This window comes from Perognathus longimembris, chromosome 14 (genome assembly GCF_023159225.1).
Source record: "Perognathus longimembris pacificus isolate PPM17 chromosome 14, ASM2315922v1, whole genome shotgun sequence".
NCBI lineage: Eukaryota > Metazoa > Chordata > Mammalia > Rodentia > Heteromyidae > Perognathus > Perognathus longimembris.
In genome coordinates this window covers 35,299,876-35,327,198 of record NC_063174.1, presented here as the reverse complement: position 1 = coordinate 35,327,198, position 27,323 = coordinate 35,299,876, and the positions used below count along the sequence as shown (strand labels likewise).

Genomic DNA, 27,323 nt, shown 5'->3' with positions numbered 1-27,323 from the left:
CTTGATCATATTAGGGCCAAATAAATGGAGGCCCATAAATAGCTTAACCTTTAGAGATCCTAGGAAATGTCTTTGACAGAGGGATTAACAATTTATCTACTGTTTATGAAAGCACAGTAGGACTGGATGACAGGATAACAGGCATTTTGTGTATGCCAAAGTTAAAATTCTAGGAAGGTTTAGGGTGAGAAAGGTGACAAGGAAGATGATGGGACTGGAGTAAGAGGATTCAAACTTAAAGCAATCATAGTGAAGTATCAAGTCAGATAAACTGTTTTGAATTTAAAATCTGCTGTCCTTTCTTATGGGCAGTAAGTAGGTGGGAGAAGGCTGGATAAGTGAGAAAGTATTTTGTATTCCTTTCCAGGGGATAGCACCTAATTATTGTTACTATTGAGAAAGGAGTATTTATTTTCTTTTTTTTTTTTTTTTTGGCCAGTCCTGGGGCTTGGACTCAGGGCTTGAGCACTGTCCCTGGCTGCTTCTTGCTCAAGGCTAGCACTCTGCCACTTGAGCCACAGCACCACTTCTGGCCATTTTCTGTATATGTGGTGCTGGGGAATCGAACCTAGGGCCTCATGTATATGAGGCAAGCACTCTTGCCACTAGGCCATATCCCCAGCCCCAGTATTTATTTTCTTAACTACTATATTTTAACTGTTTTGGAATTAACTCAAGTTAATTATTCTAAATTATCTATCTTCTCATGTATGTAATATTCTTCATACCCCTAAGGCCCTCTTCATCTAAACTATCTTACACCAGAAGGCAACAATAACAGAATGTTAAGATGAAGAACTATGACTCTGGAGAGGACTCAAATAAAACACAAGCCCTGAAACATGAATATCATTGAAAGAATAAGAATTGCTTCTAATTCAGAATGTCTGTGGACTATCTATATTAGTTTTACTGCAGTTCATACTAGATATAGGATTAGACCCCATAAAACTTTTTGGCCAGGCAGCTAGATAATAGGCAGTTTAAATTTTTAAATAATTTTCCATAAATATTTAAAATAAAAATGTAACACCAGACAAAACAAACCTAAAAAATTTCCCTTTACTCAAATGGTCACGATATTTCTTAATATAGCCTTTCAAATTTGCATGTTACACATGGTTCTCAAAATAATTCAAAATATTCTCCTTTTAAAAATGATTCCAAAACAAGTTATGAAGGGAAATGCCTTTCAAACTTTTCCAAGAAAGTTAAACTTGGGATTGTGAGATTTTGACCTTATCAACAACCTCTAAGGCAGAAATTGTAAGAGAAGATGCTTTCACATCTTTATTTGACTGAATACATGAAGATTAGCTTCATCTTGTGAGGGAAAAATAAAAATTCAAAAATATAAGGAATAAAAATATATATTGATTCTTACTGTAAATATGCTACTTTAATTTCCCTATTTTTGTCTTTCAAATTCTTCTTCCTCCTTTCAGAGTTTAGACTGTAGGATTTCCTATTATTTTTGACATTATCATTTGATTCTTGTGTTCCTCATGTTTTATTCTTTCTTAATATTGCTAAAAGGTTGTTTACTATCTTGATTTCCCCACATACCTTAAAGAAAGTGATCCTCCAACTGGTTTGGAGTTCTATCCCAAATGTTTCTGAAGGATACTGGCTAATGCTTAGTGATCCAGAGCAAGTTAGCAACCTAGAGGGTTAGCAATGCTCACGAGTGCCACTGGTTATTACTGGAAGGCCTAAGGCAGAGGCAAAGGAGAAGAAAAAAGGGAGAATAAAGGGAGTAGGGAGAAAGGAATTTTAAAGGAAAACAGGTGAAAAGAAGGAGGTACACGAAATAGAAAGTGGTAGAGAGCTACAACAATTGCCTCAAGGATTTTTATTTTTTTGAAGCAAAAATACTGCCTAGGCTTGGGATTATAGCAATGAAAAGACCAATGAATGGATTTACCTTTAAAGAAATTAAAAACAAAATCTTATATTACTAGTAGAGTCCATTGTCCTGAATTACAGATAAAGTTGATGAGCTATAAAGGGAAAAAATCCAGCCTGGTTCTAAAGCCATATCTCTTTGTTCACTGAGGACTTTTGCTATTTGAATTATAATAGAGAACGTTCATTCTGACATTGTAATGTAGCTATAGCCACAAAGATTACCTTGTGTTTTATGTCTCTGTTAAATGATACATATCTTAGAAAACTAGTAATACTTTATAGGAAAGAAATGTAAATCAGCAGCTAACAAATCTCTTGGCTTTTTTTTTTATATACCATGAGAAGTCATTAGAGATTATTTTTTTTTAAGAAAAAATGAAAAAACACCACTTGGATCAAAAGAATAAATAAGATACAGCATATAATTTACCCAAAATTTTCTTGAATAGATTCTACAGTAGCATAAAAGCTCTTTTGTGACTCATATAGGCTAATTTTTTGGCAACAAGGAAAGCTCAGAACAATAGTTTCTTTTTATTGAGCTGCTTTTACCTCTAGTAAAAATCACAGAATATCATTCTCTTTGAGAGAAATCCTGCATCAAACATTTATTTTTTTCCTCTTTTATTTTATATTACAAGAACATAAAAAATGGACTTGCTTGTTACTAGCATTTCATCCACTGTAGCTGTTTGTTCAACTTCCCAAATAAGAATTCTTGGTCATTTGTATTGTAACCCTGTATGACTATAAGCTATAAGAACAAAATAGAGTTTAATTTTTAGATGGAAAACAGGAAACAAGAACCAATAAAGGTATAAGAAAAATAAATAATTTTCTTTGTAAAACAATATTCATTACCATAAACCCTACAGGAGGAATCAATTTTAGAAGGTAAAATACAGGAAGCATTAGGAATTTGTTATTTGTGTTTGGATTTTGCTTATTTCACAAATATTCCTGTCTGGTCAGATCAAGCTAAATGAGGCACATTTAAGATAGACATCCTGAGAAAAAATATACTAGTGGAAAAAAAATACACCATATACATAAGATATAAAACATAAGGTCATTCTCTCCACTATTTTAATTACACAGAATGAAGGCAACAATTCATATAAATGTTATTCTCTGGCTTTTTTTGTTGCTTGTTTGACAGGGTCTTGCTCTGCAGCCTAGGCTGGCCTTGAACCTGTGATCCCCTTGTCTTCGCCTCCCAAGTGCTGGGATTATGGGAATGAACTTCATACCCAGTTCCAAATGTTACTATATTTTTCAGAGATGATCTAAGAAAATGCACTACAACAACAATAATAATAGGGAGAGTACTATCATTAATCATCTAGAAAAGCAATTATTGAGTGTTCTTTGTACATGCCAGGCAAATGTTCTTAAATCACACAAATTCTCTGCTGGAGTAAGTATTGTTATAATATTTGCCATTTTACAAGATGAGAAAAATGAGGTTCAAAAACTTTAAGTGGTTTGTTCAAAGTTATAGAAATGAAATCTAATACTAGAACCCACATCCCTTGGGCTTTGCCCAAAAGTCCATACCTACCCTTAACCATTTGCTTTGCTGCCTCCAACATAAAACAATACTGCTATGGTGATGGTAGGATAGGTAACATGGTGATTAATGAATGTGTTTAAATATAATAAAAGCAGGTATTATTTCAATGTTAGATGTGGTTGAAAAATAAAAACAAAAGCTCCACATTACCGTTAAAAAGAAACTGACCTTTAAGGACATGTTTATTCTTATTTGAGTATTATACAATGCATACATGAATTGAAACATTACATGCTCCATTAATAAAATATACAATTTTCAGCTAAAAAGTGCTAACCCGACAAACTGGGAAATCAATCTGTCTATCTATCTATCTGTCTATCTGTCTGTCTGTCTATCTATCTATTTATCTATCTATCTATCTATCTATCTATCTATCTATCTATCTATCTAATTTTTTGGTACCAATTTTGGGGCTTGAACTCAGGGCTTGGGTACTATCCTTGAGCTTTTTTGCTCAAAGCTAGTGCTCTACCACTTAAACCACAGCTCCACTTCTGACTTTTTGTTAGTTAATTGGAGTTAAGAGTCTCACAGACTTTCTTGTCCAGGTTAGCTTTGAACCACAATCCTGAATAGCTAGATATAGGTGTGAGCCACCAGCACCCAGACTGGAGATATTTTAAAGCATTTTTTAAAATATAAGCCTTGATTGAATAATCACTAACAGAATAACAATATGACATTTTATTATATGTTATAACAATATATCATACCTTGAAAGTTGCTATGAGAGTAGATTTCAAATATTCTCATCACAAGAAATAAAAATAAATGTAAGGGGGGCTGGGAATGTGGCCTTAGTGGTAGAGTGCTTGCCTAGCATGCATGAAGCCGTGGGTTCGATTCCTTAGTACTACATATACAGAAAAAGCCAGAAGTGGTGCTGTGGCTCAAAAGGTCAAGTGCTAGCCTTGAGCAAAAAGAAGCTCAGGGACAGTGCCCAGGCCCTGAGTTCAAGCCCCACAACTAGCAAAACAAAACAAAACAAAAAATGAATGTTAGGCAGTAAATATTGTAATTAGCTCTATGGAATTATAGCACAATGCATACCAATTTCAAACATGTTCATATGGAAAAACAAAAATAACAAGTCTATGAAAAGCTTCTAAGCAATTTAGTTACATTTTCATCTTGGGTTCTTAAGGTTAGAGTTTAGGCAGGCAAATACTATTTAGTATTTATTTTTAAACTTCATGCAATCTCAGGCAACTCTTAGGGTATGATCTGCCAGTACTATGGCATCTGTATGAGAATTCATCAAGCCCTTTATGGATGTTTGAGTTTAAAGCAAGAGAACAGACTGCTTCAATTATTCCCTGTGCTGGGAATCTGTTCATCTCCCCCAGCCCCTGCTGGGATCATATAGATGTTTTCAATTAGAAAACATCTGGAAAACTTCCAGCCCTGGACTCCGTCTGTTATATTGTAAGTGTAGGGGCCAAAAGAATGAAGAAAAAAAACAGTGAGAGTTGGTGGTAGTGAAGAATATTTATATAATATTATATAATAGTGAAGAAAATTAAAATATTTACCTCGGACAGCATAGCCATCTTTTACTGATGCTGGGAATGGGGGTAGGTTATCTTTTGCATATACATCTTGAGCCAGGACTCGACCCATTCCATCTGAAAGAAAAAGGAGAAATGTGAGGGCATCTGAATAGGCAAATAGTCAGAAAGAATATAGGCATGAGTGCTTGTTTGGCACAGCTTAGAAAGGGCTCAGTCAAATCTCTTGTCCCAAGGAATAGGAGATAGGAAGAAAAGATGCATCCTGTTGCTTAAAATAAAAGATTACATACAATCAATTCATAATAGTGCTTGCAGCAATTATCCAGATTAGTTAGGCTGTCATGAAAGATATGTTCACAAGATTTGTCATTAATCCTTTAACAACTCAAATATGATCTTCCTTAAAAGCAAAGCCAAATCTTAAACATTGTCATATCCGCTGATTCCATAATTTCCCTTGCAGAAATCTAAGAAAATACATTTACGTTTATGTTTATTTCAGAGTTGCTTACATTACTAGAAAATGAAAAGAAACCCCAGATCAATAATATAAATATTTAAATAAGCAATGACATGTGCTTTGGATGAAATATCAAGCAAGTGGAAGTACTATTTATGAAGAATGTTCATGGACAAAGGAAAAAATTAAATATAAAACATGAAAAATTACACAGTGTATAATCTTTACTATATTAACATTTATATACCAATAGGAAAGACAAAAGCAATTTATATGAAAATTAAAAATGCATTTGCTTTACATTTTCTGAATATTACAATTAAGATTTTTATTTTGAGAAAATCAAACCAATACAATAAAAGGAATGACTTTCACAGAACACTTAAAAGGAATATTTTTTCCTCCAAAGAAAGCGATTCCACAGATTTTAAGGTAACAAATGATTTACCTGCTCTTCAAGGTCCAAAAATATACACATAACTTTTTACTCTACAAAACCCAATGTGTAGTGGTTAAGAAAAGTGTTGTGTTGTCCAACACTTGATCTCAGGAAATTTTCTACCAACACACATTTTTTTTCTTTTTTAGTAACCAGACATTTCCTTTCCAATATTAAATGAAATTCTGGATACTTCAGTATATTATAGCGTTCCTATTTTTAAACACTATTTCAAATGAGATCACACATGGCTGGTAGCATGACTCAATCTTAGCCATGGGCATACTCTCACTTATGCATGCACACATGTGCATACACGCACTATCCTTAGTTGTGAACCTCTTGAAAACCCTACAGCAGTGATAGGATGAGATCACGTGAGAACATGACACAAATGTTAACAGTATGTCACAGCCTGGGAACTCTGAGCACCATCAAGATCATCTGCCCTTATGGAAATGAATGGGGAGCCTTGTTTCTGATGTCAGAGGCTGGTCACCCGTTAGTAAAAGAAGCTGAGTAGCTCTTGGCAGTGAAAGACACTAGTCTGCATAGAACTAAATGACATCTCTCTCTCTCTCTCTCTCTCTCTCTAAGCTTTCATTTTATTTTTGTATGGCAGAGATATGGTTTTAAGCTCAATTTGACTATTTGTAGACATCCCTCAATTTGTGTTACATATATTAAAAAAAAACATTTTTGGGCTGGAAATATGGCCTAGTGGTAGAGTGTTTGCCTTGTATACATGAAGCCTTGGGTTTGACTGCTTAGCACCACATATATAGAAAAAAACAGAATTGGCTCAAGTGGTAGAGTGCTAGTAAAAAGAAGCCAGGACAGTGCTCAGGCCCTGAGTTCAAGCCCCAAGACTGGCAAAAAAAAAAAGATTTTTATTAGTATATACTACTTGTATAAGGGGTTTTGATTGTGACATATCTACACAGGGGTACATACACATCCATTCTATTATTCTTCCTAAACCCTCCTCCTCTCTTAAAACAATTTCAACATTTATCCTTTATACTCTTCATTGCTTCCCTCCTTGCTGGTACCTGTTCCAGTATAGAGCCTGTTTCATTTTTCTATAATTCACATTTTTTTCTTTTTTAAAGTATATATTAACTGTACAAAGAAGTTTCACTATGGTATTTCATATATACATACAGTATAACTTAAGTAACCTACTCTCTTTATCCGTCCTCTCTACCCACCTATTGTTCAATGGTTTTCAGTGAGATTTCTTATGTTATCCTTATACAAAGAAACAATGGATTTCAATATTATTCATCCTCCTTCCTTCTCTTTCCCTCCCCACTTCTCATCATTTCCTCTCTTTAGTTCCATCCTCTTTCCTGAAAAAAAACCACAACATTTCATTTCTCTTTATGGCAGCATAATATGTACCATATTTTCTTTATTCAGTTTTAGTTGGACACATAATTGATAGAAAAAAATCAATACCTAATGGTAAACAGAAATTAAAGGATCTCATGACCACTAAACAAGCATTGCAGAAGACACATGAAGGAGTCCTACACACAGAAGACAAACGAAAACAGGAATACAAGAAAGATTAAATCTCACTGGTTGAGTAAGTTAGTAAAGAAGGAATAGGAAAGAAGGAAATTTCATAAAAAAACAAAATGACAGAAAATATGACAGACCTTCCAATATACTAACACTGAATATTAATGGCTTCAACAATTTCATCAAAACACACAGAACAGCAAATTGGATTAAAAAAGAAAGATCTAGCCATTTCCTATATAAAAGAAACACATATAATTGACAAAGACAAATACAGGCTGAGGGTGAAGGATGAAAAAAGATTTTCTAAGCACATAGAACCTGAAACTAGGCAGAAATTGCCGTACTTATGTAAGAAAAAACAGAGTTAAAAAATTAGTCAAAGGGAAAAGGGTAACTTCAAATTAATAAGGGAACAATCTATGAAGAAGAAACAGTTCTTAACATATATGCACCAAATTTTGGTGCTCTCAAATTTATTAAATATTTCTAGACTTAGAACCACTGCACAATAATAGTGGGAGACCTTGGAACATATGGCCATTTTGTGTGTGGAAAATTAAGTTTTATAAATAGTCACTGTAACTATGAAAGGCAGAACAGTTTAAGGTAATAGAAAATGCTTAAATTGTGATTTTTTAGAAAGTATTTAGTGATGGAAATCTTGCAACACTCAGGTCAAATGAGTGTCACTGATGAATGAGTGTCATTGATGTCCAAGATGAGAATTTTCCTATCAGGATTTGGTGCAAACAAGCAAAGCAACAGAAAACTCAAATGGTCCTTGTTCATTTATACTTTTTCTTTAATGGTAATCTCTTGAATCACTGTCCTATAAACTACTTCATGCTTCACTGTGCACTTATTTCTCATAATTTCCATAATTTTGAGTCATGAAGTGTAATACTATAAAAATTTCCCAACCTCTCCCTCACTGACCTTAAGTTAGAATATTATTATGGCTATTAAAAGAGGAGATCTGTCTTGGAAATTCTCCTAATTGCAGGAAGAAGGGATTTTGATGCTATTCCCTCTTAAGCAATTTGTTTTCTTTTCCATTTTAAATGATAGAACATGTTTTTCTATTGCTTTTACTTTGAAACCAACTTAATGCTATTAATTATGCTATAAATTATGGCACTTCAAAGGAAACTTGGAAAGAAAAGATTGTTAAATACACCATATTAGATATGTGTAGAGCTGGGAATGTGGATTAACGGTAGAGTACTTGCCTAGCATGAACAAAACCTTTGGTTCGTTCCATTCCTTAGCACCACATAAACAGAAAAGTCAGAAGTGATGCTGTACCTCAAGAGGTACAGTGCTAGGCTTGAGCAAAAAGAAGCCAGGGACAGTGCCCAGGTCCTGAGTTCAAGCCCCAGGACTGGCAAAAAAGAAAAAAAAGTTATATGTACATTGAAAATTTGAAAACATAAACAGTACTTACAAAGAATGGAAAAAGTAAGAAAAAATTTTAAAGACTGTACATAGTGTGTGTGTGCATGCTGGTACCAGGGGCTTGAACTCAGGGTGTCACACAATTCTTGCTCACTGCTGGTGCTGCTCTACCACTTGAGAAATGCCTTCTAGCTCTGCTTTTCTGCTGGCTAATTGGATGGAGATGGAGTCTGGCAGACTTTTCTGCCTGGGCTGGTTTTGAACCATAATTCTCCAGGTCTCAGCTTCTATTTTCTTTTCTTTTCTTTTATTTTTTTGCCAGTCCTGGGGCTTGGATTCAGGCAGGGCCTGAGTACTGTCCCTGGCTTCTTTTGCTTAAGGCTAGCACTCTACCACTTGAGCCACAGTACCACTTCCGGCTTTTTCAGTTTATGCGGTGCTGCAGAATCAAACCCAGGGCTTCATGCATGCTATGCAAGCACTCTACCACTAAGTCTCATTTCCACCCCAGGTCTCAGATTGTTGAGTAACTATGATTGTAAACATGAGCACTAGTAGCTCATTTTTATAATCAAAGATATATTCAATAAAAGCCATGTGCATTGGGGCTGGGAATATGGCCTAGTGGCAAGAGTGCTTGGCTCGTATACGTGAAGCCCTAGGTTCGATTCCTCAGCACCACATATGTAGAAAAGGCCATAAGTGGTGCTGTGGCTCACGTGGTGGAGTGCTAGCCTTGAGCAAAAAGAAGCCAGGGACAGTGTTCAGGCCCTGAGTCCAAGGCCCAGGACTGGCAAAAAAAAAAAAAAGCCGTGTGCATCAACTTAAAAAAATCTTATTGAAAACTTAATTCAATTACATTTCCTTTTTTGAGACAGGTCCTTGCTATGTAGCATGGGCTGGTTTCAAGTTCATATATAGCTCAGACTGGCCCTGAACTCACAATCCTCCTGTCTTGTCTCCTAAATCCTGGGATGACAGCCACAAGTGTCTTCCCCTTATTATTTTTTTTAAAATTTTATTTATAGTTTTTATTTTTGCCAGTCCTGGGCCTGAGTACTGTCCTTGGCTTCTTTTTGCTCAAGGCTAGCACTCTGCTACTTGATCCACAGTGCCATTTCTGGATGTTTTCTAAATATGTGTGCTGAACCCAGGGCTTTATGTATGCTAGGCAAGCATTCAACCCTAGGCTACACTCCCAGCCGCCTCTCCCCCCACTTATTATTATTTTTAAATGTGAACTACATTCCATCAAAATTGGTTAAAGTAAGATACATTTATAATATACTTATGTTTAAAAGGAGGATATATGTATGTGTATTGTGTATATTGAACACACATACACAACGGTATACAAAGAGGGGAGTATGAGATAGGAAAACTATTCTACCTAGTTGTGATGCAGTGTAATTAGGCAGTTAGAGTTGGATTTGCATTCAAATAAGTTAATTCACTTAAAAAAAAAACCCTCTTTATATAAGGGTTGGTAAAAGCATAGGTATGGTACTTACCATAGTGAGAGAAAAATTACCTGAAGTATGAATTACAGAACATTTATTGTAAATACAATTTCTGAATATAAAAAAACTGCACTATTGTTTACAGGTTTGATATTCTATATGTATATATATATAAAAGCACATATACATACATTCACATGTGTGTGTATATATACATATACACAAAAATACAGAGTTCACAAACATATACATACTAGTCCTTTATTATTTCTAGTTTTTCTTTAAGTTTTAATTATTTCCCAAACAACTATGGGCTGAAATGTTAAATGGAAAATTCTAGAAATAAACAACAGAAAAGTTTTAAATCGCTCACGGTTGTGAATAGCATGGGAAATATACTATTTTGTTCTGTCCCACGCCACAAATCATACCTTTTATCCATAATATCCATACTATATGCACTACCAGCCCATCAATTACTTGACAGACACTTCAGAAAATCAGACTGACTACCAAGGCAATGCAGTACTTGTGCTCAAGTAATATCATTTTCTTAAATTGACCCCGGAGTAAAAGAGTGAGGCAATGGAGGCACCAGGGCATAAAACATAAAGCTCTGGTACTAGATAGTAATACTGAAGGGCCTATATGAAAATACAGAGTATCTAGGGTTCAGTATTATCAACAGCACCCATTGGAGGATCCTTAGAACATATTTTCAATGGATAAGAATGGACTACTATAAAAATATCTTTAATGAAATGTAGACAGAAGTATAAATTTAATGATGTACTAAGATGCAGAAACAGAAGAATGTGAGATAAGAGAATATGAAATTTTAGAGATTTTTTTTTTTAGCAATAACAAATTGTGCTGTGATGAAAATTGTTATGCTGGTGGCTTTAGTGTGTTCTTGTTTGTAATCTTTCGGGTAGATGCCCAAAAATGGGGCTGCTGGGTCATAGGGGAGCTCTATGTTTAGCCTTCTGAGGAATCTCCATACCGCTTTCCAGAGTGGCTGAACAAGTTTACATTTCCACCAACAAAGAAGTAGGGTTCCCTTTTGGCCACATCACCTCCAACGTTTGTTGTTAGTTTTCCTGATAATGGACATTCTTACTTGGGTGAGGTGGAATCTCAATGTTCTTTTGATTTGCATTTCTTTATGGCCAGTGATGTAGAGCACTTTTTCATGTGTTTATTGGCCATTCTCATTTCCTCTTCAGAGAAGTCTCTTCTTAAGTCTTTAGCTCACTTGTTGAGTGGGCTGTTGGTTCTTTGAGGTTTTGTTTTGGAGGAATTTAATTTTTTTAGTTCTACATATATTTCAGATATTAGGCCTTTGTCCGTTGTATGGCCGGTAATGATCTTTTCCCAATCTGTGGGCTTTCTGTTTATCTTGCAAGCTATGTCCTCAGTAGACGAATGGATCAGGAAAATGTGGTACACATACACAATGGAATTTTATGTCTCTATCAGAAAGAAAGACATTTACCCATTTGTAAGGAATGGAAGGACTTGGAAAAAATTATACTAAGTGAAGTGAGCCAGACCCAAAGAAACATGGACTCTATGGTTTCCCTCATAGGGAATAATTAGCACAGGTTTAGGCTAGTCACAGCGGAGGATCACAAGAGCCCAATAGCTATGCCCTTATGAACACATAAGATGATGGTAAGTGAAATAACTCCATGTTAAGGAAACGACTGTTATATCATTGTTGTAATTATTTTCAACATGCCATGTGAAACAGTAGCTTCTTTTGTTGATGATCCTGTTTTATCTCCTTTCTGTGGTTGTGCCCCCGCTATCACTGTATCTTATCTGAGTACCCTGGATTCTGTATATACTGGTATTAGAACTAGGGAAGTGAAAGGGAATATCAAAATTGAGAGACAAAGGATAAAAAGACAAATGACTCCAAAAGCAATACTTGCAAAACCATTTGGTGTAAACTAGCTGAACAACTCATGGAGGGAGAGGGAAAAGGGGAGGGGGGAATGAGGGAGGAGGTAACAAATAGTACAAGAAATGTACCCATGGCCTTACATATGAAACTGTAACCTCTCTGTACATCACTTTGACAATAAATAATTATTTTAAAAAAAAGAAAGAAATTTTAGAGATGTAATGAGGATATATGTAAGTGTCCAGTTACATAAATTAGTAAAAGGAAACTTTTAGTTCTTTAGCTAGTACAAGGTAGAGAGCAAGGAGTGTCTGATGGTAAAATTCTTTCAAGTACATCTTGCTCTCTTTTTCCTTATTTTCTGCTTTCTTAGGTACTGAACAATAAGGACGAGTTAGTGAACTCCTAGCATGTTTTGTGAACCATCTTAGTGAGGATTGCTTGAATGAAATCAGGAGAGGGGAATCTTTGCTATAGATAACTGCCCATATTCAGGCAAGCTAGAAGTCAGAGACAGGAACATGTGGTCTTGTGCAGTGGTCAGCATGCTAAAAGAGATGTTTCACCCTTTCCAATTTAATTCAATAGGAAAACTTAAAAGTATCCTTGGGTAAGCCTGCTGAAGCTTTCTACAGAAAAAAAGGAAACCCAGGTCAGAGATGATGAAGTCTTTGATCATGTAGTTTTGAACAAGAAAACTAGTGATTGTAATCTAAGACAAAGTTCCCAAGATAGCAGAATCTTCTCTTTTGGAACTTCACAATTTTTCCAAAAAGGCAATTTCAGGGAATAGTGCCAGAATATTCTAGTTCATTTTATACTGGCTGGTGCCATACCAAGTATGAATTTGTAATTTATTCATGTCATTACATTTACCAGTAATGATGAATCATAAGTGGTAGTCATACAACTATCATTCATTATGTCAGTCAGTTTTAAATAGCTATGACAAAATAGCTGAGAAAAAAGGAAGAAATATTTCTTTCAGCTCATAGTTTTAAGAAGATTCAGTCCATGGTCAGCCAGACATTATTTCTGGTCTGTTATGTGGCAAAAGATTATGGTAGAGGGGCAAGGAGGAAGAAAGCTACTCACCTGGTGGCAGGTAGGAAACAAATAGGGAACAGGAAGAGGCCAAGAGGACAAGGACAAGGACACAGTGGCCTACTTCTCCAACTACACTGTACCAAGTTTCTAGCACTTGCCCTAATAGTTCCCCTAGCTAAGGACCAACCCTTTAACACATAGACTGTGTATATGTGTGTATGTGTGTGTGTGTGTGTGATATTTCCAAACCTTAACAACCAGTTATACCTCTCTGAAGAAACCAAAAGAAAGCCGTTTATGTAAATAGAGCATTTGGTCCTTAAAAGCCTCACTGGAAAAAGAGGATAAAAATAGAGGATATGTGAAAGGGCAGACCAAAGACAGAAAAGGTACTGTCTTTTGTAGTGGCTCATATCTGCAATCCTAGCTACTCAAGAAGATCATGGTGTGAAACTACCCTGAACATAAAGTCTGTGAGTTTACATCTCAACCTATTGAAAAGTTAGGTACATTCTTGAAATCCTAGCTATGCAGCAGGTGTAAGTATGACAACCATAGTCCTGGACAAGCCTAGGCAAAAATTCCAAACCCTATCTTAAAAAAGTAACTAAAGGAAAAAGGCTGCCCCTAGAAAGCATGTGGCCCTTTTAATTTTTTTCTTCTTTATTGACAAAGTGAAATACAGAGGGGTTAAAATTTTGTATGTAAGACAGGAGTACATTTCTTATCCAACCTGTTACCTCCTCCCTCATTTTTCCCTGGCCTCCCCCCTCCCCATTCCCCTATACCCCCATGAGTTGTATAGTCGGTTTATACCATATGGTTTTGTAAGTAAGTATTGTTATTGCATTGGTTTATCTTTTTATCCTTTGTTCTTGATTTTGATATTCCCTTTCCCTCCCCTAGTTCCAATACACGTATATACAATATCCACGGTACTAAAATCAGTTACAGGGCTAAAACCACAGGAAGGAAATACAAGGGGGGGGGGGGAAAGGATATGTTCACTGCAGCACAATTTATCATTGCTAAAATAGGGAACCAATCCAGATGCCCCTCAGTAGATGAGTGGATCAAGAAAATGTGGTACATATACACAATGGAATTCCATGCCTCTATCAGAAAGAATGACACTGCCCTATTCCTAAGGAAATGGAAGGATTTGGAAAAAAATCATTTTAAGTGAGCCGGATCCAAAGAAACATGGACTCTATGGTTTCCCTCATAGGGAATAATTAGTACATGTCTAGGATAGTACTACCAGAAGATCACAATAGCTCAATAGCTATGGCCATATGAATACATAAGATGATGCTAAGTGAAATGAACTTCAAGTTATAGAAACAGTGTTATATCATTGTTGTAGTTATTTTCAACATGCATGAGGCCCTTTTAAATAGAATACCTGCCCCTAGCTAGCACAAGGCCTTTTAAATTAGAGGATCAGATTTGCAAATAAAGGGAATATAACTTCTTCTTTTATTACTTGTATCTTTCGTTCCTTCTTGTTTTCATATCTCTAGAGTAGCTCAGTTACAAAAATCAGGCCTTTTATCTTAAGATGTATCTTGCTACAACTCTCCAATCACAGGAGAGTAACAAAATGTCTTTCTTTTCCAACGTTAGCCTGTCACTCAAGAACAATTACAGTCATATTAAATCCATGCACTGTTTTAAAGGTGGATGAGAAGTGTTGGCTTAACCTGAGGTTAGAATTATCAGTTTGCTGCCAGGGATGTCTAGCTTACCTTTTGGTTGTGTCTTTGACCTCCTTTCCCTTGTGAGAAGCTGGGGTTAGAGCTGTGAATTATTTTCTACCCCATCTTTCTGTTTCTTTGTTCTTTTCAGTTGACCTATCACTACTTTCCTGATTCCTGATGCTCTTCCTTTCTTCATTTTGAATCTAGTCTCTCCTTTTGTTACCATGATCTTATTTGCAGGGGATTTTTCTAATCCATTCTTGCCATAGGTCCACATAAATAAAATGTTTAAAAATGCAGTGAGAATGTATTTTTAACCTCTTTTATTTTTCTTCTGTGGAAAACTCTTCTCTTCAGTAACAGAATTACAGGCCATATTTAACTTATGACAACTCAATTCATAGTGAGTCACACTTATAGCACTCTACCTTTGAATGCACTATGGGTTACAAACACGCCAATCTGTTTTTATTATAAAGCATATGAGCATGACGGAGAAGGTACTTAAATCAGTTAGGAAAAGACAAAAAAAGTAGACAAGAGGGAAGTTTCCAAAGAGAAGAGGCTCTTAAGATTCATCTTAAAAATTTATTAGAGAAATAAGGTAAAGCCTCAAGCATAACCAAAAGATTTAGAGGTATGGTTATGGACAACATAACCAAAGTCTTAGAGATAAGAGATAACAGGAGGTAAGAAACAGAGCACATCAGGTTTGTGTAGAAGCAAGTTTTGATAGTAAAGCAGTAAGAGAAGAAAGTACAAAAAAGATTATGTCAAGGAGTTTGGTTTTATCTTGGGCTATGCTCACCTTCACTGTTCTGAAGAATTGTAGTAGTAGTGTTAATAACAAATTTGCAGCTGAACAGATTTGACATCTAATCAGAGAACTGATTGGGAAGATGTTAATTGGAACACATTTGTTACAATAATCCAGGAAGTAAATTCCAAACACCTAAACAAAAACAATACAGTTGGGATGGAGATCGAGAGATAGGTTCAAGAGGATGTAGAATAAACAGGTATTGCAGAAGTAGAGAAAGTAAGTTTAGTATTTCTCATGTTAAATTTATTAGGATCAGATATGTAATTAATACAACATATGCAATTTTAGCTCATACAAAGTTGGACAATGACAAGGATTTCAAAATCACCCAATAATTGATGAGTGGGAGAAACACCAACATGAAAAAGGCCATGTACAGTGCACATACAAGATATGAAAACAGGCATAGTGGAAAGTCCTAACTAAAGCCTAATTCAAGGAACTGACAAATAAGGAACATCTGAAAAAGAGCCAGTAAAGGAGACAAGAATCATATTGTTTACTTACATTTCTTGGCACTAGACTATAAGTCATAGTCTGTTGTCTTATTTTAAAAAATATGTCTTAATGCAATAACTATCTTAGTTGATACTTAACCAATATTTGTTGAACAAACTGAATTATGCTTTTTGCTTTTTTTTTTTTTTGGTTGTCAGTTATGGGGCTTGACCTCAAGGACTGCACACTATCCCCAAGATCTTTTGCTCAAGGATAGTGCTCTACCACTTTGAGCCACAGTGCCACTTCTGGTTTTTGGGTAGTTAACTGGAGATAAAAGTTTCATAAAAGTCTCATGGACATTCCTGCCTGGGTTGGCTTCAAACTGTGATACTCAGATCTCAGCTTCCTTAGTAGCTATGATTACAGGCTGTTGAATTATGCTTTCTATATGTTTGCAAGGTTATTTAAATGCCCATGTGTTCTCTGTTGCATTAAAATTGAATTCAAAGGTTGAATACAAACCTCATTATTATTTTTCATCATTGTGTTGGAAACACTTGAGAAAGAAATTAACCATCCATGAAGAGTTTGCTTACTTACGAGTGACAACTACTCTGATGAACAAATGAAGGGGAAATAGCACATCAAGGGAAAAGAGAATACATCAGACAGCATTTTTCTCCTGCAGGAAAAATGAAATGTCCATTCCCAATCCCTTTCAAATGTGACCTAAGTTTGATATTTCTAAGGACAAATGTTAAAAGACAATAGGGATAGTTAATTTACTCCTATGATAGATGAAGTATTTTTAAAGAAATTGAACAATAATCAAGTAATGATATTTATCAAGTTGAAATGTATTATGTGAGACCATTGTAAAAAAGGAATTGCCTATAGGTCAGCATGATTATAAAACATACCAGTTACTACTCAGTTCTGGCAGAAAAAGTCATCAGACTCAGTTATTATCTCACTCAGTGCTGAATGAGGAAATATCACTCATTTCAGGCTAGAGTACTGGTATTTTGGATATGAAACCAATTATTTTCTCCCATTTTTTTATTGAAGAGGAATTTTATTAATGCTACATATATCATTGAGTAGCAAAATCCCCAACAGTATTTATTTGTTTCAGATTATTACAGTGGCAAATAATCTTTCTCATTCAACAAAACTGTACATTTACTTTGTGTGAATCTTACTTGGACAATGAAGAAAAGGATGACAGGTAAACATAAGAGTACCTCGGTAATTGATGATTTCTGTCCCAAGCACCGGCGTCATCTCCAGGACTGTGATAAAGGCTTTGTCCATAGATGTCAGAGGAAAAGGAGACATGCGGTGTCTTCTAGCTACCTTGGTGATATCCACAGCACTGTGACCTAAAGAGGAGGATAGTTAAGTGAGAACATGATGCTTAAACACTGCTTAACAAGTATTTAATAATAAGCACTTTCAACTTCCAATTTCAGGTATTTTGGTAAAATGTTATTTTTTTCTGGTCTAAAAATAGAGCCCCGCTATATATATATTTATTTGCCTAGGTCACAGAGCAAGTAAGTCAACAGCCAAGGTACAAACCTAGGTAATTTTGCTTTCATAATTTGTGGCTTCAATCACCAACTGTGGACCATGTCACTCGCTGCTTCCATCTCTGTAGATGCTCCATTTCACTGATTGTAACATTTTTCTTAGGAACTATAAGCCCAGAATATTATTGTCCCTACTATTCTTTTTTTCTTTATTACCCTTTAAAATTTTTCTTTTCTTTTTTTCCCCAAATAATTATTTATTGTCTTAGTGATGTACAGAGGGGTTACAGTTTCATACGTAAGGCGGTGGGTACATTCCTTGTACAATTTGTTACCTCCTCCCTCCTTTCCCCCTCCTTTCCCTCTTTCCCTCTCCCCTCATGAGTTGTACAGTTGGTTTACACCAAATGGTTTTGCAAGTATTGCTTTTGGAGTCATTTTTTTTTTATCCTTTGTCTTTCGATTCTGATATTCCCTTTCCCTTCCCTAGTTCTAATACCAGTATATACAGTATCCAGGGTACTCAGATGAAATACAGTGATAGCATGGGGACAACCCCAGGCATGGGATACAAGATGATCATCAACAACAAAAAAAAGCTTTCAACATGCCATGTGAAACCATAGCTTTTTTTTTGTCCCTACTACTCTTATTTCCTAACTTCTTCAGTCATGCTAGCTCCTTTATTTTCATTCATCGTACCAAATATATTTCCCCACAGAACCTTTGTACTTGCTGTTTTCTCTCTTGGATCATTTTTTTCAGCTCTCTGCTCAAATATCACATCAGAGAGGCCTTTTTAAAATCTTATATGTCATAGTTCCTACTATCACTCTTTATTCCCCTTACGCTACTTTACTGTCCACATTACAGAAATCTTATTACAAATAAAAAGATAAAGACACAAAGCTTTCTGAGGAAAAAAACTCACAAAACTTTAGCACATTTAAAGTTCTCTATCTGGAACATGGATGGATACCTGGAGACACTGTAGTGATTTTTCACCTATAAGGATGTAAGCCCATACATTAATAGAAATATAGTATGTGAATATAATATGTGAAATTGAAGAGATAACTCACAGGATGCATGATTATCTTTGCAAGTTGTTCATTGAACAGTTGTTCATTAGAATATATAAAGAGCTCAAAAGACCAGAACAAATAAACAAAAAAAAAAAGAAATAATCTAATACATGAGCAAAAAAGCTGAAAAGCTTTCAAAAGTACTAATGGCTAATAAATACATGAAAAAAAATCAAGATCCTTATTTACAAAGGAAAGGGAAGTAATTCCATCTTGTCCCGTCAGAATGGCTATCAAGAAGAAAGCAAACAACAACAAATGCTGTGAAGGTACAACAGAGGGTTGAAGTAAGGAGTGAGGGAGCTTCATATACTACTGGTGAGAATATAAATTAGTATAGCCACTATGGAAATCAATATGGAGGTTTCTCAAGAAACTAAAAATAGGGCTGGAGGTCTGACTTAAAGAGTAATAGTCTATTCAAGGCTCTGAGTTCACATCACAATAGTGACAAAAAAAGAAGAAACAAAAAAAAGAAGTCTGCTATACTACTTTTATATATTAAAATGAATGTACGTCAACATATAACAGTGATATTTGCACACATATGTTTATAGCAGTATTACTTATAACAGCCAAAAACCATGGTATTGGCCTAACTGTCCAACAACCAGTGAATGGATAAAGAAAACATGGTACATATACACAATAGAGAATTATTCAGCACTAAAGGATTATGATGTTTACAGGAAAATGGATTGAGCTGGAGACCACCATGTTTGAATGAGATAAGTCAAGTTTAGGAAGACAAATACAATGTTTTCATTCATATGCAGATTGTAAAGCTGAAAAGACAACATGAAATGATTGTAAAAGGGAGACTGAGGAATGGAACCAGTGAGGTAGATTCAGGACCAGTAGGTGGCGGTGGAGAAAGGTTAGAATGATGGGAGATGAATACGATACCAGTATGTATGAAAATAGCATGATGAAACCCCTAAAATTGTCATAGGAGGGGTTAAGAAGATAGACAGGGGGGCTGGGGATATAGCCTAGTGGCAAGAGTGCCTGCCTCGGATACACGAGGCCCTAGGTTCGATTCCCCAGCACCACATATACAGAAAAACGGCCAGAAGCGGCGCTGTGGCTCAAGTGGCAGAGTGCTAGCCTTGAGCGGGAAGAAGCCAGGGACAGTGCTCAGGCCCTGAGTCCAAGGCCCAGGACTGGCCAAAAAAAAAAACAAAAACAAAAAAAAAAAGATAGACAGGATGAATTTCATACAAGTATATTATATGCCCATATGTATCACAATGAAATCTCTGCACAATTAATTTATGTTAATAAAAATAAACCAAAATTATAGGTAAATACAATGTAAATTTATTTATAACTGACATTCATTGAGGTCTGGCCAATCAAATACCATAAAAACATACAGTCACACCAATCTAAATGGAGAGAGAGAGACAGCTGTTTCTGCTTTCTATTCAGCTATTTAGCTACACAGGAGTCAGGTTTGATATTCCTGTAATATACCGTGATTTATGTTATAAATTGTATAATTTTACAAAACCTTTCCTTTAAAATATGCTTAGGTTCTGAGAAGAAAATCGTATTTTTTAGTTATAAAAGGTTTATCTGTTGAGAATACTTGGTATTAGGATAAAAGGGAAGTTTTCTTTTAGCCAGCAAATTTGATTGCCACTGCTAACATAAAATACATCAACATATATTTACCAAGAATAATTAATGAACCAGGTACTTGTGTCCATGTTACATGACAGAAACATTTAAATATTTTCCTTTCTTTACATTATAAACTTAAGACTGAGTCTCTATCTCATTAATTATTGGATCCTTTACCGCTTCAAGGAAAATTGTCTTTCTTATACTTATGGTACTCAGTAAACACTTGAAGAGCAAATGAATATTCAGTCTCTTAAACAAGGATTAAAGTCAGAAATATTCAAAGAGCTAAGTAAAATGGTGCCACCTGCTCTGATTTTTTCACTTTTCTAATCATTCAATGTTTTTACAAAAACTCTTCACTTGGGGTACTGTGGAATTGTCATCCGCCTGATCTCAAACCCTAAAAAGCATTTTTATTTTTGTGCCAGCACTGGGGCTTGATCTCAAGGCCCTACATACACCCTTGCTTAGTTTTTTGCTGAAAACTGGCCCTCTACCAATTGAGCCACATTTTCACTTCCAGCTTTTTGCTGGAGATAACGGTCTCATGAATTTGTTTGAGTTAGTTTCAAACTCTGGTTCTCAAATCATGGCCTCCTGAGTAGCCATGGTATTAGATAAATAATTTATTTTAGTAATGGGATACGATGTGGTATTTTAACACATGTATACATGTTTTCTAATGGTTAAACAAGTTTAAGCATATCTGTCATCTCTAACATTTATCACTTCTTTATGAGGAAAATATTCAGAAAGCTCTCAGTGTTCTGAAACAGGTAGCATATACTTGGAAATATACAGGATATTACTGCTAGTCATTCCATTGTGCCAAAGCACACCAGAATGTCTTCCTCTCAGCTAAGTGTAACCTAGGACCCATTGTTATACATTTCCCCATCCTTGTCTCCATCTTTTTTTTTTTTTGCCAGTCCTGAGCCTTGGACTCAGGGCCTGAGCACTGTCCCTGGCTTCCTTTTGCTCAAGGCTAGCACTCTGCCACTTGAGCCACAGTGCCACTTCTGGCCGTTTTCTATATATGTGGTGCTGGGGAATCGAACCCAGGGCTTCATGTATACGAGGCAAGCACTCTTGCCACTAGGCCGTATCCCCAGCCCCCATCTTTTTTTTTTTTTTTAAACCAGCTGCTGGTAACTAATATTCAACTCTCAAATTTGATTTTTTTTTCTGATTCCACATATAAAAGTGAGAACATGCAACATTTACCTTTCTGTATTGTTATGGTTTGGATATTAAATGCTGCCCCAAAGTTCTTATGTTGAACATTCCTAGTGAAGCAGTGTTGAGAGCTGGAAATTTGAGACGTGAGCGGATCATAGAGCTCTGACCTCATGAATGGATGAATCCACTGAGCGATTCATAGCTTTATGCATAGTGGAGCAGACAGACTTTTAGGAGGAGTGAGTCCCTGAAGGATGTAGCTTGTCCCTAGTTCTGCATTTCTCCCTCTGAATTTCGCCATCATAAGGTAAGCATTTTTGTTCCACCATATGCTCCTCATCATGTTAAGTCTGCCTCATTATACACCTAGAAGCGACAGTCAAGCAAACATGTTGGCTAAATATTTTATTATTTTTATTTTAAAGAGATAGAGAATGGAACTATTTTCTTGATTTATTTCTCAGCCTTTTCATTGTTGGTTCATAGAGAAGTGACGTAAGTTTCATATGCTGATTCTATTATATCCTGCTAGGTTTCTGAGAGTGTTTACAAATTTTTTGTTTTTTCTTTGTGGAACCTGGAGTCTTAAGTACAGATGAAAATATCATATGCAAATGGGGATAATTTGACTTCTTTCCAAATTGAAATGTTTTACTTCTTTCTCTTTTCTTATTACTTTGGCTAAGAATTCTAGTACTATATTGAGATGACCTTGTGATTTTCTGTCCTTGATTAAATTCATGTGATGTATTATATTTATGGATATTGTTGAACCATTCTGGCATCTTTGGATTGAAATCAATGTCATTTTGTATGATCTTTCCAATGTATTGTCGAATTCAATTATCTAAAATTTCAGGGAGAATTTTTACATTTATTTTCATGATAAAGATTTGTCTGCAAGAACAGTGCTGGAGGAATTACAATACCCAACTTCAAGCTGTATTATAAAGCTACAGTAATAAAAACAGCTTGGTATTGGCACCGGAACAGACCTGAAGACCAATGGAACAGAATTGAAGACCCAGAAATGAACCCACAGAACTATGCCTACTTAATCTTTGATAAGGGAGCTAAAACAATAGTTTGGAAGAAAGATAGCCTCTTTAACAAATGGTGCTGGCAAAGCTGGTTCAACACATGCAACAAACTAAAACTAGATCCTTATATATCACCCTGCACCAAAATCAATTCCAAATGGATTAAAGACCTTGAAATCAAAACAGACACCCTGAAAACACTAAAGGAAGGAGTAGGAAAAACACTTGGGCTCCTTGGAGCAGGACGGAACTTCCTTAACAAAGACCCAGAAAGGCTACAAATCAAAGAAAGGTTGGACAAATGGGACTGCATCAAACTGCAGAGCTTCTGCACGGCAAAGGACATAGCTCGCAAGATAAACAGAAAGCCCACAGACTGGAGAAGATCTTTACTGGCCATTCAACGGACAAAGGCCTCATATCTAAAATATATGTAGAACTAAAAAAATTACATTCCTCCAAAACAAAACTGCAAAGAACCAATAAGCAAGGGGGCTAAAGACTTACAAAGAGACTTCTCTGATGAGGAAATGAGAATGGCCAAGAGACATATGAAAAAGTGCTCTACATCACTGGCCATAAAAGAAATGCAAATCAAAACAACATTGAGATTCCATCTCACCCCAATAAGAATGTCATATGTCAAGAAAACTAACAATAACAATTGTTGGAGGGGATGTGGCCAAAAGGGAACCCTACTTCATTGTCGGTGGGAATGTAAACTGGTTCAGCCACTCTGGCAAGCAGTATGGAGATTCCTCAGAAGTCTAATTACAGAACTCCCCTATGACCCAGCAGCCCCACTTTTGGGTATCTATCCAAAAGACCACAAATAAAATCACAGTAAAGCCACTAGCACAACAATGTTCATCGCAGCACAATTTGTCATAGCTAGAATCTGGAACCAACCCAGATGCCCCTCAGTAGACGAATGGATCAGGAAATGTGGTACATATACACAATAGAATTTTATGCCTCTATCAGAAAGAATGACATTGTCCCATTTGTAAGGAAATGGAAGGACTTGGAAAAAATTATACTAAGTGAAGTGAGCCAGACTCAAAGAAACATGGACTCTATGGTCTCCCTTATAGGGAATAATTAGTACAGGTTTAGGCAAGCCACAGCAGAGGATCACAAGAGCCCAATAGCTATACCCATATGATCACATAAGATGATGCTAAGTGAAATGAACTCCATGTTATGGAAACGATTGTTATATCACAGTTGTAACTATTTTCAACTTCCCATGTGTATCTGTAGCTTCTATTATTGACGATGTTCTTGTATCACCTTCCTGTGGTTTTACCTACACTATCTCTGTAATCTTATCTGAGTATATTGGAAACCATGTATACTGGTATTAGAACTAGGAAATTGAAAGGGAATACTAAAATTGAGAGACACAGGGTAAAAAAAGAAAAACAACTACAAAAGCAATACTTGCAAAACTGTTTGGTGTAAGTGAACTGAACACCACATGGGGGGAAAGTGAAAGGGGGAAGAGAGAGGGGGGTATGAAGGACGAAGTAACAAACAGTACAAGTAATGTACCCAATGCCTAACGTATGAAACTGTGACCTCTGTACATCAGTTTGATAATAAAAATTTGGAAAAAAAAAGATTTGTCTGCATTTCTTGTTTGGTTTTGAAACAAGCTAGCTTCATAGAATGGGCTTGGTTGAGTGCCTTCCCTTTGCAATCGTGAAAAAGAATTGGTGTTAATTCTTCCTTAAAGACAGAATTCACTGGTGAATCCACTAGGTCCTGGGCCTTTCTTTGTTGGGAGACTATTATTGCTTCAATCTCACAGCTTGTTATAGACTTGTTTAAGTGGTTTCTATCTCCTTGGTACAATTTTGGCTAGTCAAAAGACTGGTATCCTTTTACCATTGTCCATTGAATAGCTAGCATTATAGATGGCTTTAACAATAGCCAATTTATTTGTTGAGATGGAGTCTTGCAATTTCTTCAGGCTGGTGTGGAACTTGATCCTTCTGGTCTCTGACTCTCAAGTAACTAGGATTACAGGTGCATGATATCATGCCTGGCCTTAAACCGTGTGTGTGTGTGTGTATGGTATTTAACTTCAAGCTTGCTAGAAAGCTGCTTTATCAGAAAGCTGCCTCTAGTACTTCTTCATGTTTTATTCAATAGCATCTCATGTTTCTGCCTAAGCTGGCCTGGACCATGATACTCAAATTTATGTCTTCCATATAGTTGGGATGACATGTGCATGACAGTATACCCCAGCTTCTTATTGGCTTGCTTTTTACCCCCAGGTTGGTCTGAAACCATGATCATCCCAATTTCTATCTAATGAGTAGTTAGGATCACAGGTGTGAGTCACTACACCCAATACACCTATCAATTCTTAATATACATAATTTTTATATTGATTGGTAAACTTTTATTTTTTTTATTTTTTCAAATTTTTATTATCAAACTGATGTACAGAGAGGTTACAGTTTCATAAGTTAGGCATTGGATACATTTCTTGTACTGTTTGTTACCTCGTCCATCATACCCTCCTCCCTCCTTCCCCTTTTCCTTCCCCCCCCCCCCCCCCCGGAGGTGTTCAGTTCACTTACATTGATTGGTAAACTTTTTTTTTTTTTTTTGGCCAGTCCTGGGCCTTGGACTCCGGGCCTGAGCACTGTCCCTGGCTTCTTCCCGCTCAAGGCTAGCACTCCGCCACTTGAGCCACAGCGCCGCTTCTGGCCGTTTTCTGTATATGTGGTGCTGGGGAATCGAACCTAGGGCCTCGTGTATCCGAGGCAGGCACTCTTGCCACTAGGCTATATCCCCAACCCGATTGGTAAACTTTTAAAATTATAAATTTAGTGTGTATTAAAATGTAGTGTTATCAAAATACAGTGTTTATTATCATTTATTTGTTTGCAGATGTTTCCTTCTGTGCTCTGAAGAGCATTCTGGCTTTGAAATGTTTTATTGAACCCACCTCTACTGACTTGGTGAGAACCACTTGAACTTATTTTGTGCAATAAAAGTGAACATATATCTAAAAAAATTATAAATGAATGAGGGTGCCTTCATATTGTAGAACAGACTGTAGTAGAAACAAATGTAAATGAAGGTTCTTGATTCAATAAAAAATCTCAGGAGGAAGTCTTATGCTTTACAATAATTAGAAAAAATTGTATAAACTACCTAAGTGTGAATTATTATTCATTATTTGAATATACTGGAAATCTCAAAGAAGAGCCTTGTTCTGCCCCTATTAACTCTCATATTTCTATTTCACACAGTATTAGCAACTAGAATCTCTTTTATTTCTACTTTCTGAATCTTTCTGGACAGCAAACTACCTATGACAAGTTTCTTAGCAAATTTAAAGAACGAAGATGATAGCAAGAAATATATATGATCAGCTTAAATAGTTGAGGTCTTTGGTACTTCAAAGAATGTGTGGTTCAATGTCAAGAAGCATTTGACCTTTTATAGAAATCTCTTCAATTAAGATACATTGGTTTCAAAGTGCTAGGAAACACCGAGTTCAAAGATTCAGGACCATAGGGCACATTACATAACTGAAATTAATTTCATTTTTGTTTTCAATTTACAAGTTTTGAACTTGCTTATTCAAGGTAATGAGCCTCAGAGTATTTCTGATAAACTAGAATGCCCAGATGCAAATATTTGCTTATTTTCTAGGTCTGGATAAAAATTATTAAAGGAAAATACTCCTGAGGTTTCGGTATATCAGGACTGTAAAACAGCATTTTCACAAAATGTTAGTTCTGAGCTTTGTATCATTGGTTTACAACTCACAGAATAAAATTTCAGTTCTTTAGAGTGGTATATGATTATATAAAACTCTTGTTCCTTTTCAGCTTCATTGTTCACTTCTGTGTTACTTAAAATACAAACAATATTGTAAACATCAGAATACATGGTACTATTTCATGTTTTTATGCCACACTGCACTATGTTCTTTGGAATAATTTCTCTCTCATTTCTTTGTTTCCTCAAAAATTACTACTGCTTATTGACAAATATTTTTCATTGAAGAAATTATCAAATAGTGATGGGAACATGTCAAAAATATATTGGAACAAGCTTGAAGAGTCTCTCTTTGGTCAAATTTAATACAAGTTCATCACCAAAATAACTTAGGATAGTAACAGATTATTTTAAGAATGGAAAATAAGGATTTGTAAACACATGGCAGTCTAATCATAAGTCCAATTGAAAACTGGTAAAAATAAAAAAAATACAATAAAGATAAAAAGTGACTTAAAAAGTTCTTCCTTAGTTGGGGCTGGGGATATAGCCTAGTGGCAAGAGTGCTTGCCTCGTATACATGAGGCCCTGGGTTCAATTCCCCAGCACCACATATACAGAAAATAGCCAGAAGTGGCGCTGTGGCTCAAGTGGCAGAGTGCTAGCCTTGAGCAAGAAGAAGCCAGGGACAGTGCTCAGGCCCTGAGTCCAAGCCCCAGGACTGGCCAAAAAAAAAAAAAAAAAAAAAAAAAGTTCTTCCTTAGAATACCAATTGATAAGCGAAGAAGTTTTTGAATTGAGTGAGTACCACATTGGCCATCACAGTGATAATTGTTTCAGACAAAATAATCAATTTTTAAAATTAGAAGGCAGAAGTGTCAGCAACAACAAAAAATATGTTTATAATAGTCTCAA

General features: G+C 35.8%; 1 protein-coding gene across 2 annotated transcripts in view; it reads right to left on the bottom strand.

Annotated features, from left to right (window-relative positions):
* The window catches only part of Gphn (gephyrin), a 386,872-nt gene that overhangs the window by 69,988 nt on the left and 289,561 nt on the right, over nt 1-27,323 (bottom strand). For both annotated transcript variants that reach the window (XM_048361849.1, XM_048361848.1), the window contains 2 exons: nt 17,444-17,581; nt 5,017-5,109 (listed from right to left, as the gene is read on the bottom strand). In XM_048361849.1, coding sequence (XP_048217806.1) covers nt 5,017-5,109; nt 17,444-17,581 — 231 coding nt within the window. The remainder of the gene's footprint in view (nt 1-5,016; nt 5,110-17,443; nt 17,582-27,323) is intronic.